The sequence below is a fragment of the Coffea eugenioides genome, chromosome 5 (assembly GCF_003713205.1).
Source record: "Coffea eugenioides isolate CCC68of chromosome 5, Ceug_1.0, whole genome shotgun sequence".
In the NCBI taxonomy this organism is placed as follows: domain Eukaryota; kingdom Viridiplantae; phylum Streptophyta; class Magnoliopsida; order Gentianales; family Rubiaceae; genus Coffea; species Coffea eugenioides.
The window spans coordinates 31,828,865-31,842,336 of record NC_040039.1 but is presented as its reverse complement, the minus strand read 5'-3'; the positions used below and the strand labels follow the sequence as shown (position 1 = coordinate 31,842,336).

The window sequence follows — 13,472 nt, the reverse complement described above, 5'->3', positions numbered from 1 at the left end:
GAAGTTTAGTTGTGTGAAGCTTTTATAGGAGGACATAAGGGTACGATGGATACTATGTTCTTATAATGGAAAAATTGCCATAAAGAGCTGGTCAATTGACGTAAATCGATTTTAATTTTATTTGTACCCGATATAAAAAATTTTTTATGGAAAAATTGGTACTCTGTTCTTATAATGGAGGAAATCCATAAAGAGCTGGTCAATTGACGTAAATGGATTGTAATTTTTTTGACACCCGACCAAAAATTTTATTAATGGAAAAATGGGTACTCTGTTTCTATAATGGAGGAAAGCCGTAAAGAGCTGGTCAATTAATGGGAAAATTGATTTTATAAAATTTGTTCCCGATAAAAATTTTATTTATGCTCCATAATGGGTACTCTGTTCTTATAATGGCGTAAAGCCATAAAGATCAGGTCAATTAACGTAAATCGATAAATAAGGAAGTTTTTTACCCGATACAAACTTTATTTATGCTCCTTAAATGGGTACTCTGTACTTATAGTGGCGGAAAACCATAAAGAGCTGGTCAATTAACGTAAAAAAAAAAAAAATTTAACGTATAAAAAAATTTATTTATGGAAAATTGGGTAGTCAGAGCCCCTTCTACAAATACATTTAGTTGTCCCCTGAATAACAATGCAACCGTTTTCGAAGAAAATTGCAGCTGTTAGACATTCCTCCATTACAAGTTTACAACAAAAGAGTACAAATTTTTCCATACACAACTTAATTTAACGGATAAAATATAAATAAAAAAGAAGATTGCATTTTTTAAGCGGTTAATACTACCCAACTTGGTAGAGAGGTTGGTGTAAGGCACAACACTCGCTTTTTTTTTAAGCCGGCAGAAAATTTGGCTCTCTTAATCATAAGACTCACATGGTTTACAGGGAGATAATAGATTTTTTTTTTTTTTTTTTTACAGGGACCTAGGAGTCTCCATTTGCTCGGTTGGAGTGTAAATCTGGTGCGGACAAGACTGGCGCCAGTCTTTCTTACAGGAGAAGATGCAAGAGTTGTACAATTTCGTCAGATAATGAACGGTCGTGCGTGGAGGGGAGCCCACCTTTGCTTGTTGTGAAAAGATCAGTGTGAAGCTTTTGATTGACTACTGAACCATGGCCCTTCACATATGCGAAACTGGGGGGAAACACTGGCGGCTCCCTATCCCGTATGGCGAAGGATACAAGACCATGTTCCCGCCCAAAAAATTTGTGGTTATCTTTGCAGGCCATGGGCGGAACAGTGGCAGCCGATATCATTCATGAGAATCATGACAAATCAGCAAAATTCACAGTTTTCTTTACATTTGATAAACTTAAGTGTTACTAATTCACAATTCGCGGCTTGTGAAGATTAGCGAAAGAATTAAAGAGTTGGGTTCAGCAAATGGGTTGTTCATTTTATTTATTTGCAATGATGGAGCCAAGGGGGCAGAGGGGGGCCATGGCCCCCCCCTAAGTTTTGAAAATTTTAATTCATAATATGTAAATATATGTATAAGTCAAAGTTGGCCCCCCCTAATTTTTTAGAAATTTAGTTTATATTATGACAGTTAATATACATATTATATATATCTGTGTGTCTGTGTGTGTGAATTACCACCTTTTGATATAATTTTTTGTTCAAAAAAAGTTATTTATTTTTAATTGTACTAATTATTTAACATTCAAAAAATGTTATAATTTGATGATCCATCGTATCATATTTACCAAATTTGATGTATTATAATAAAAGACTTAATTCATAATTATCAATGGGCTACAATAAAAATAATTACTTTATTGGTCCATATACAAATATACACCTTAGCCTAATTGATAAAAAAATTTAAACTTAGTGATCTATCCTCTTGTTGACTCATATACAAATATACAAATAATTACTTGAAGGCTTGGTGAAGACAAGAAATTGAGTGATATATCCTGTTATAGTTATGGAATGGACATTTTCACTTATCAAAACAATCAAAATAAAGCCCCAAAACAAGATAAAAGATCATTTCTTGAATGATTGCCTAACAATGTACATAAAAAAAGGAAGTTTCCTTGAAATTTAGCATTGATTCAATTAGAGATGAATTTAGTTCTATGAAAGAACGTAAAACTCAATTTATTTTTAATAAAAGAGGATGAAATTTCAAGGTATATTAACATAAATTTTATCTTTTTTTAATTGAAAATAATTATGTTTATATTACAGCTCCGTCTTTTTGTTTTTGCACAGGTAACATATTGGAGCATCTTCTCATTATGTGCAACTTAAGTGGTTTGTGATGTTATAAGATATTTAATCAAATGTTATTTCTTATCTTAATTTTAGTTATAACTATGCTACATATTTATGAAATAGACATACCTTTATAAGAGTGCGAGTTTAACTAGCAAATAAAAGGGAAATAATGTCATGCATTTAAAAGATCAACAAACATGGCAGTATTAAAAATCTAAACTTGCACTAGAGGTGATAGTACTACAATAGAGGACAAAAAAATCTAATAAATGAAAATCGAAGGTAAACGATGATCAGTCACAAAAATATGATGCTTATTAAATTAAAAAATAATCAGAATCTCTTCATTTATGGATAGGTAATTATATTTTAATTTATATAAAGTTTATTAATTGTTAAAAATGCTCAGAAAATGGATAAGGTGGATGGCGTGTAAAATAAATGTTGGGGCTAGCAATTTAGAATGTGTAGATGACTAGCTTGTATCCATGATAGGTAGCAAAATTTTCATGGTTTTAATTTTAGGAAATGATAGCTTGGAAATAAAAGAAATGCAAAATTAGATAATGTCATCTTTTACTGAAACTGGTTGTACATGACTTACTCTTATCCTTTTATATTGTCCATAATGATAGATAATGTAATTAGAGTTTCAGCTGATTGTTAGGCATAGAAATGGACATGTCATTACTATTTGGCTAAAGAAGTTAATAATAATTTGTTCATTTGACTAGCTAAAACAATTGCAGTTTTCGAAGCAATGCATTTGGTGGTGGAAGTTATTATTCAGGCTTTTAGCTTAGAGTGTCACTCTACAAAATATTATTACAAAATTCTATTTTGCTTAAGAAGACATTTTTGCAATATTACAAATTGGTGGATTTTAATTTGCATATGTAGATTTACAAATATGGCAATTCATGTTTTTATTTAAACTTGCAATACATATTCTATAACAAGTTCAGCCAGAAATGTTTTCATCTATTTGTAATGCTATTAGACATGATTTAAATGGATAGCTTAACTTGCTATTTCTCTCAAAAAAGAAAGAAAAATATGCAAGTCTGTATTTTTTTTTATTGATGTTGCAGATAGTGACAGTTAAGTTTTTGTGGGTTTCTATATTTTTTCTAATTATTAAAATTTTAGAAACATTATCACTACTCATTATTTAATTACAACTAAAACTATGCTGCTATTAAACCGATAATGCACTCATAATGGATGTGCTTTCTTTTCTTTTTTGGTATCATTCCTTTTCGATAATAGTGGTTAAAAATTCTTTTTCCATTGTACAATAAATTGGGGTTAACTTTTTATAAGCCAGAAGTTTCTTTTCACAGCAAATTGAAAAAGTGTTATATTCATATTTCTATGGAAGAAAAACTGGTAGATTTTGTATTTAACAAAAATTAAATATTTGAGGGTAAATACAAATCTGTATTTGAGAATAAATATTTGTAATAAAGTAAATGTTTGAAAGTAAAATACCTGTAAAGAGTTGGTACTTTAAATAAATAATACATATTTGCCTATAAACTACGCTTTTTAAAGTTTATTAATTGTTAATTATTTTGAAATACTTTGTCATTCTTTGGACCTCTAGCACAAAGGACAAATCAGGTACAAAATCCTAATTTCACTCTCTAAAACAATGTTTTAATCGTTTGGACTGAATTTGTAAAGGATTAGTAACAAATGGAATGAGATCAGTGTAATTGGTCAAACCACAGGAGAGGTTAGTTTCTGAAATTATCCCTTTGAAGCAGAGCCACTAACACACATTTTTTGTGGGAAGCAAACCTCCCACCCCACCAAAGCCTCAAGGGCTCGGTGCTGGCCACCAGCCCAAGAGCTGGTGGTTTTGGCCTCTAGTATGAATATATGTGGAATGTTACTTTTTTTTTTTAAATATTAACCCGTGTCAACATAGTACTGTCATTGGAGTTGTGGCAACCCGTATTCGTTTATCGTCCGGACCATCCATGCCAAGTTGCTTTTCAATTTGAGCTGTTAATGTCCCGAAATTGCGGTTTGTGTTTTTAAATTCAAAATTTTGCATCTTTTCTAATCCAATTCCCCCCCTTGCTATAATGAAACGTTCGGAGACATTTCATTGCTTAGGACGCGGAGGTTGGCCACAATACTGTTTCCGTAGTCGTCCAAGTAAAACTGAAAAGGTTATGTATGTAAAGGCCAATGAAAACACGATATTTTACACGCGCCGACCGTCACTGTAACACAAATTTCCCAATTTGCAACCCTACTTAGAAGGTACAAGGGCATTGCAGGCCCAACCTGGCCACAGCCGTCCAAAATGTCTTGCACTTCAAATTTCTGAGCGAAGAAAGACGCCTACGCACATACAAGGCCGCAACACTTAACGGCAAAGCTGTTCATAATCGCGGGTGGGGCGACAGGGATTTTGTGATAGCCTGCGCCGTCACAATATTCGTCCAAAATCCAACTCCAACAGCCGTGCGATGGGCAGGCTCCATCGCTACCGGCCTCCGCGTGATGAAGAACACTCGCAAGAACTGCTGGTTGATCGGAAAAGCCACATATCACACATTTTCCTTGCACAGGGGGTAAATGTTGCAGAATCAATGTCGACAATTACTTGTGCTTATTTTGCCCTAAGTCCTCATTTGGTTTATACATATATAAAAATGGCTGAATTGGTTCTACATTAATGCACAGGAAGTCTATTCAATTTATCCTAGGGGGTCGTCAGTCGAAATTATGGAGTGGTGGAAGAGGCTGCCTCGTAAGGTGGCCGCGAAAGTTGTTAGTGCTGGGTTTGGGGATTTTCTGAGCCACTTGCCCGTGGCCGATAGAGATAGGAAGTTGCCTGTCGCACTTGCGGAGCGATGGTGGGACTCAACAAACTCCTTCCATTTGCCTTTCGGAGAGATGACACTGACACCCTTGGACTTCACCTGTATAACCGGTGTTGCAGTGGGCGGCTTGCCCATTCCGTGGGATTACAATGTTAGGGAAAATGCCAATTACATCAAGGAGCAATTGGGTTGGGTGCCAGCTTTTGCTTCTGCCGGTGCCATCAGAGTTACCGATATATTGTCATTCTATAAAGACAAGGCGATTGACGAGAACGACGACGTCCAGCTGGCACATCTGACTAGAGCTTTCTTTCTATACATGCTTGGCCGCACTTTACTTAGCAACACGGCCGAAACAATTCACCTGTGCTGTCTGCCAGCGCTGGAGGACGTAGATCGTATAGGGGATTATAACTGGGGAGGGGCGGGGATGGCAACCTTGTACAGATTTATGTCCGCCGTCTCCCGACGCCTGACGAAAAGCCTAGGCGGCTACAGCTTCGTTTGGGAGGTAAGTCCAGATTTGCCTTCACTTTGTGTCAATTCGACATTTCCATGTTCCGTTACATAAACTTTTCTAGCAGTTAGTGTTCATCTCGAACGGTGGACATAATTTGTACGACCACGTGTAGGTGTGGGCTTACGAAATTCTTCAGTTAAGTCCGTATAAACTGAAACGGGACGAGAGGGACGTATTGCCCAGAATGTGGCGATGGCGCTCGTGTAATAGAGCCAATCGACTAGCACCGTCTACGGTCGAAAATTTTCGCCGCGCAATTGACACCATTGACCCGGAAAACGTTAGTTCCCCTACTTAGAACATCCAATAGCTTCTACCGCCTAAGTGTTAACAGTTGTTATGAATTTGTTCCGCCTGTGGAACAAACCAATGTTACATCGCTTGTTAATTGTGTGTCATAGGTGAACTGGCTGCCCTTCCCTGCAATGGCATTGCCCAGTCGGTATCTCAAATCCAAGGAACTAACTGCAACGAGATTGCTTTTGGATGGCCCCATGGGAAGATTTTACTACCTGGGCGAGAGGGTTATTAGGCAGGTGTATGCAGGTGTATGTGCAAAGCAACCTCCCCATCGGCCATCAGATATGTACAGCACTGATACAATTTCGGGAAACATGCTACATGATGTGCTTCGTGGACTGCCCATTGCAAGCCTATACCCAGATCCCCCTCCATATGCTACGTATGAGGAGTTTGTGTGCAGCAGGCTAATGAGACCAATGACTTCCTCCACGTTGGCACCCAGTGGGAAGGAGTGCGTAATTCATATATGTGACCAGTTGCCACTAAGTGAGGCCACAACACCGTCACTGAAACATCCAATTAATTACCCTCCCTGGTCTGTGTTGTGCATACAAACTGATGGATCACTGGAGCAAGAGGGCATTCACAGAGTTGGTGGCGATGTAATAGGGTTGCCTCTTCCATGTGCTGTTGGTGATGTGGTATGGCATTCTTCGCCCTGTACTTAACCCGCCATTTAATTTGCGCAATTTGTGTACAATTAATACAGCCATCTGTGTTGTTTCCGCTTAGGTGCCTAGACACTGGTACGAGGACCTGCTTGTTCAGTGCATGGGCCTGAGAAAGAAAGTCTTAGAAAAAAGTGCAGAAATATTTCGTTTGGCATCCAATGTGTCGGACAACACACAAGTGGTGGACCAAAGGCTACATCAAATACAGGTAATTTTGGAAAGTGCATTGAAGCTCCAAAAGGGGACAGGGAAACGCTGCCTTCGCGGTGAACTTGGTGGCCGGAAATCCTGTGTTTGTAAGCGTCCCAACACAAGTGCCGGGACGCAGACATTTACGGATGAGCTTGGTAGAGCCAAAGCTCACGAAAGTCAGGGAATTCATAATGCCAAAGACTGAGCACCCATGGCCCCAAACCGCAAACAAGGTTGTGTAGCCGGAGGAATGAGTATGCAAACTTCTTGGTACTGCCCACCAACAAAGCTAAGCTGTGAGCAATCGCCACGTGTGTTGCGTAATTCTGATACAATTTTAAACTTGAACACGGAAAATGTTAACAGTTGACAGATAATTCCCACAACTAATTTATAGCCCTGTTCTTATATTTCGTCTGTCCCAGATTGTTCTTCACCTACAATTCAAGTTTGCAGTGAAATTAAATATTTACAACAAAACAATTTAAATGGAAGTTGTTGTTATTATAAATCTATCACATTTAATGCATTACAATTTTGGAACTTATTTATATGAAATGACGGAAAAGCCTTTTGTATGAATGCAACTCCAACAGAAGAATATGAGTTCAAGTTTGTGCAAACTAGTTACTTGAAATATTGTACTCCATTCGAAATGTACAAATGGTGTAAAAAAAATTAATCGTTTTCAGCTCTGTTTCGTTACTTTGTGCACAAGACACATTTCCCTTTTTCTTTCACTTCAACAACTTCCTCTGCAAATTTCCGAGACTAAGCTCCTACTGCAGCAACATCCCTATCTATAATTACATAATATATATAATTACTAATTAACTAATATTTTACACAGTTATAACGTATATAAGATTAAATTAAATCATTTTGCAACCTTATATGCATAATAATAAACATATTTATTATTATATGAATTATTAATCTTACATACACATATATATTGTAAGGGCTAATTTCAGAAACATCCCCTGAATTAGCTTGTGGAAAAATGGGAAAACGGATGATTTATGGAGAAAAGGCATAAAGAGCTGGTGTTTTAGTGCAGACCTGGAGTACTTTTTTTACCCGATACATAAGCAGGGTCAAAAATTCACTGCGCTAGTTAACCAATTTTTCATATATAAACAAATTTACTAAAATTAAAATAGCGTGTTTCAAAGTTGCGCTTCTATTTCGAAGTCAACTACTCTTAAACAGCTTTTACTAAAATTAAAATAGCGTGTTTCAAAGTTGCGCTTCTATTTCGAAGTCAACTACTCTTAAACAGCTACTGCTTAATTCATATAATGGAACAAACCCGTAAAGAACTGGTATATTATAGCAAACAATTTTTGTTGTTTACTTTAAAATATTTCATTTATATTAAATAATTCAAAAAATGCTAGTTTTCCTTTCGTAAAGATGTTTCTGTAACGGCTTTTGAATTTTATTTGCAAATTTTTATGAAAATTAAATGATTTATAATAAAAGGTTCATACAAAACGTGGTACTTCATTCATGTAATACAGAGAAGGCATAAAGAGTTGGTACTTTATGGGATATTTCCTTTTTAAACTATTCTGAACATATATTACGTAGATAACCTACCATTTTTTTTTACATAACAAATTACTGTACCATTTTTTGAATGGCATTTCAAAAACATTTCTAACTGAAACAGCACCCACAATAATGGCACAAAAAAGGTGCCTTACTCCCTAATCCAGCTTTACTTCATGTATTACTCTCACAGTTTGTGTTATTGTTGTTAGGCTTCATTAATCACTGTACATTCCTTTTTCTCCGACTAAACGGTAATAATAAACCCCAACATCAGTAATAAATCCCAAGTTCATACCATATATTTGTAATTTTGGCCTTCATGATGTCAGCTAAGGGACCCAATAACTCAAAGGCAAGGGAGGTCAGTCAAATTTTGACAACTTCAGGGGGTGCCAGTGAAAGTGTCACAAATCTCAGGGGAGGTTTCTTAAATTATCCCTAATAAATATATTACACAAACCTTGTAATTGATAGTTATTGGCTAATTAAATATGTTGGTACAAATGTATTACTAAAGTTACTCGAACTAATTAATAATTTCTATTAGTAAATATGTATAATTAGTAGTATAATTCATAATATTAATTATATTACATAAATTAATGTACATATATAATACATATAACTAATAATACCATTGTTATTGGTGCACTGAAGAGACGCATAAGCATTGTGAGCAATGAAAATAGATGGGGAGAAACAGAAGTTACTGTTCCTACACATGAATGGAACGATGGGCAAAAGAAAAGGCGTTGGGCCTTATGGTCATTGGTTAGGATAGCAAGCCGAGGAACAAACAGCCCAATCGTAAAAGCAGTTTATAGCAGCAGCGTACGGCACCAGTTTACAAAAGCTGGGCAACTGAAGCTGATTCCCAGGTAGCCACTTCGGAAAACGTCTATCCCACGAAGAGATTTTGCGCAACATACGCTTCCACTTAATTTCGTATTTACAAAAAAAAGAACAAGTTTGGCTCGTCTAATAAACAATTTGTCAACTACTTACTCTCCTATTAACCAAGTGCAGTAGCGGTATTTGCTACAGCAGTGCTTACGACGCAACCTTGACAGTCATGCATCTTGTGATCCTTCTGTGCATGACCCCTTCGGTGGAACTACAATGACTTACCCATCTACACCTAGCAACCTTGAATAATCTTCACCCCACCGATACATAACAAAACACAATCCCTAAAGCCCGTGTTGCTCTATAACCTGTCTGTCGTCACGGCTGCTACTTCCATGCACAACCATACCATCTCTTTCAACCTCTGCATTTCACACCTAGAAGAATATATAATAGGATTTACACACGCAACGGCAGTGAAATAAGAACAACAAAGCCATTTACCAACAGGTACTGCATCAGTACAATGACTGTTTACAACCTTTCAGTGGCTGTGGTGATAACAGCTTACAATGGCCCATGACACATTCAAACTTACATTATTTACACTTCAATGGTAACGGAATCAAATTTTTTTAAACAATATACCCAGCTTTCCCCGCATTCACGAATACCTTGTAGCCTTCTCATGCTCAAGACAAATTAATGCGAAGGAAAGATACAAACCCTTCCCCTTCTACAATTTCGTACTTGTTTCATGGAAAGACTACTCTTGCACCTCGACTCACCAAAACCTGCCTTATTTATTGCGTAACTGCAAACCGAAGCATCACAACAGTAGTGCCTCATCTTTCTCCTGGACTTCTTTGTTGGCCACCTGTGTCCCTTCCACCGCTACCGAATAGTTGTGGTACAAATGCTTGTCCTCTCCATTCGCCTGAGTCGCTGCAGCCCGTACCAATTTCAAATGATTTTTCCAGCGAGTCATCCAAACAGTTTTCCATATAATCATCATCAACTGCTGTGTTGTGCGAATTCTTTTTGTATGGGCATGTTCGTTGGTTGTGGCCTGCCTGCAATCTTCAACCCATATATCACATGTCAAATCATTTGTGACTGCAAGTAATCACGTTAACCGAGCACAGTGCTAACATTACACCACTTCAACTTTCTTGCATTGCCAATAACTTTGTATACTTTGTATGCACTTTTAATTATGTGTTTATTTACTACTGTTGTTAATAAGAACGAAAAATACCCACTTCTTCATTATTACCTTCGCTGTCCACTTCATGTATTTTATCAATTAACTACTGTATAACTACGTATGCAATTCCGATAGTACCTGCAATGACCACACTTTCTTTTCTTCTTTGCTTCTGCATGCTTGTGATCACCTTTACACCGGGACACCCTAGGATCTAACAGCCCGAATGTTCTTCTACTTCTATCGTTCCTCACTCTTGAATCCATTGCAAATCCATCTCCCCCATATCCCCTATCAATCCACTTCTCCTTTAGGTCCACAGAATGCTTGTCAAACATCTGTTGCAGGTCATTAAACGCATCATCCATGTAGGAGGCATAGTAACACATAGTATTACAGCTGGACTTTAAAGTGCCATATCTGGCCATTTGTGTCAGCTGTTCGTCTGCAACAAATTCTTTCATTCCATTATTACTACAGTGAACTCCCTTTGTCCACCGCTTCGAAATGCATGCTTCTGGGATCCTGTTCATTCCTTCTACCACCATCACGCGAAACATGTGAGCACAAGGAATCCCCTTTGACTCGAATTTCATGCAAGAGCAGATTAGCTTCTCCATTGACCTATCATAATCCACCCTCCAACTTATTTCGTGTCCACCATATTTCGAGTAATAATATGTACGATTCCCTCCATCCTCGCTCCAGCCCTCAGAAATTAGAAGTCCTTGCCTGTTCAAATGCTTCCTCACCATGAAGAACACATTCCTTGTAAACACCTCCGCTGCGCTCCCCTCTAATTCGGGCAGGATTGTGGTTAAGACTGGTTTTGTGTTTTCGCTTGTGTGAACTGCTTTGCTCTCGGTATGTCGAAGCCATGCTATTGCCAAATCAAAACTTCTAACGAATTCATATAGTCGCATTTTTTCATTCAAGTACTCGTTCAAAAAAGCATTCATTTTCTCACACCTTTGAGTACTTCTCATACCTGCAAAAAAATGACCGCGTAAATAGGCCTCTGCCCATAACCTTCTCCTACGGTACAATTTCTTCACCCACTCATTCTCTACCACCCCACATTCATTAACCAACCTAGCCCACCGATCCTCAAACTCAAGAGTGCTACACTTTCTCGCCATCAGGTTATAGAACCTGTTATTAAACTCCTCGCAGCGAATATTACTCCGTGCATTTCTATGCAAGTGCCACGAACATAGCCTGTGACAAGCATCCGGGAGAAGATTCTTTATAGCTCTTCTCATTGCACTGTCCCCATCTGTCATCACTGCTACTGGCTTTCTACCTTTCATAGCCTCTACAAATGTACTTAGCACCCATTCATATGTTTCAATCCTCTCATCTGATAGCAGTGCACAGCCAAAAACAGTACTGTTCAAATGGTTGTTTACCCCTGCAAGTACAACTAGTGGCTTGCGGTATTTATTTGTTTTGTATGTTGTATCAAACACCAATACATCTCCAAATACACTGAAGTCCGCACGAGATTTAGAATCTGCCCAAAACAACATTGCCAATCTTCCTTCGTTATCTACATGATATTTATAAAAGAACATGTCATCGGCATCCTTCTTCGCTGCCAAGAACCCAAGTGCCCCTTCTGCATCGCCATTAAAAATATCTTTTCTACGTTCCTCGTCCATTCGGTTATACAAATCCTTAATGCAAAATCCCACGTTACTATACCCTCCGGCTTTGATAACAAAATGTTTCATTATCTGGCATATTCTGGCCCCAACCAACTTTAGACTTTTTGCCTGCGCATATTCTGCATCGCTCACTTTTCTATGCGACCTAATGTGTTGCACACTTGCCTCTGATGCCAGCGGGTGATTGTGCTCCATAATGAAACGTGTCACCACATACTTTACCGATTCTATGTCATATTTCACGCGAAAGCAAGCCCCACACCCGGTTCTTGTGATTGGTTTTGCTTCTCTTTTCCGGTCTTCATAATTAAACCACTTTTCATTCCTGTAACCTTCACAGCAACATACCCATTTTCTAAATCTTGAAATGCCATCTGCATCTCGTTTGGCATTACTTTTACGAATCCCAAATCCGCTTAGTTTCGCATACAAATTATAGAATTCCCCAGCTTCTTCTTCCGTGTCAAATGTTAATTTCATTACGTCATCCACGCCTATTGCGCCCACCAATTCATCTGCCTCCTCATCTTCGTGTCCTCCTATTGAACCACCGCTTTCTTCAATGAATGTGTCTCGGTCACACTCAGGTTCTTGGTTAAGGTCAAATGACCTTAACCTGCCGCAAACATCCAACGCCATTTGATTAATTCTCTGTTTCCTGCACCATGTCATGAGTTGAGTTTTAAGCGCCCCATCCTGCCCCATAGTTACAACCCCTGTGTGGTTGTTCAATGTTTTTTCTAACCATGGTCGCTTAACATTTTCTTTTCAGCCTCCCCATATGCTTTCGTTTGTAACATAAATACTGCTCGTCTACTAATGGAACAAAACATATATACACGATCATTTCAGTTAACAAACCATACTTTACCTCACAACTTTCACAAAATGCACCCGATAAACATTACTCTCACATTCATATACACAGTTTTTATAAGTGTGGCTGATGCAATTATATCAACCTTTAGCATAAAATACCACTATCGACATGCATTTTCATTAACACCCACAAACTCAACCTCTACTGTGTGTTTCTTTAATTCTTTTCACATAAGCATTCGCAATGCAGTATGGGGGCCATTATCCATGTCCACACGGCCATCCAAATCACTCTGTTTTAAGACTTTAGTCCTGTTACAACGTCTTCTTCACGTCTTCACTCATTTCTGCTTAATTTCCTTTACACAATTTAATACAAATTAGAGGACCAACATTTCTTACGTACGTACACAAAGCTCGGTGCACAAACAAACTACGATAATATCCCGGTTTCGTTTCATCTTTGTTCGAAGACGCAGGGTCTTACACCCCGTATTTCGTATTCCTTATTCCTCTATCATTGCCTCTTACAAGAACTGTAGAAATCACCCTACTAGACGTACTTTACTCGTTATTCTAATCCATTTTTCAAAGTTGTGGACAAAAGTACTCACC

At 37.8% G+C, this 13,472-nt stretch overlaps 1 protein-coding gene across 1 annotated transcript; it reads right to left on the bottom strand.

Moving 5' to 3' along the window:
- Positions 1 to 10,009: 10,009 nt before the first annotated feature.
- Positions 10,010 to 12,743, bottom strand: LOC113771399 (protein FAR1-RELATED SEQUENCE 5-like). The gene is made up of 2 exons (XM_027315981.1): positions 10,510 to 12,743; positions 10,010 to 10,244 (listed from the first exon to the last, which is right to left on the bottom strand). Exons 1-2 carry the CDS (start codon positions 12,741 to 12,743, stop codon positions 10,010 to 10,012), a joined length of 2,469 nt encoding a protein of 822 aa, XP_027171782.1.
- Between the last annotated feature and the right edge of the window lie 729 nt (positions 12,744 to 13,472).

Bases quoted from the DNA above. Each gene is read 5' to 3' on its own strand.
- LOC113771399 (XM_027315981.1), bottom strand. From the start codon at position 12,743: ATGGGGCAGGATGGGGCGCTTAAAACTCAACTCATGACATGGTGCAGG. The intron at 10,245-10,509 runs GTACTATCGGAA...TATGGGTTGAAG, and splicing joins AGAAAGTGTGGTCATTGCAG to ATTGCAGGCAGGCCACAACC.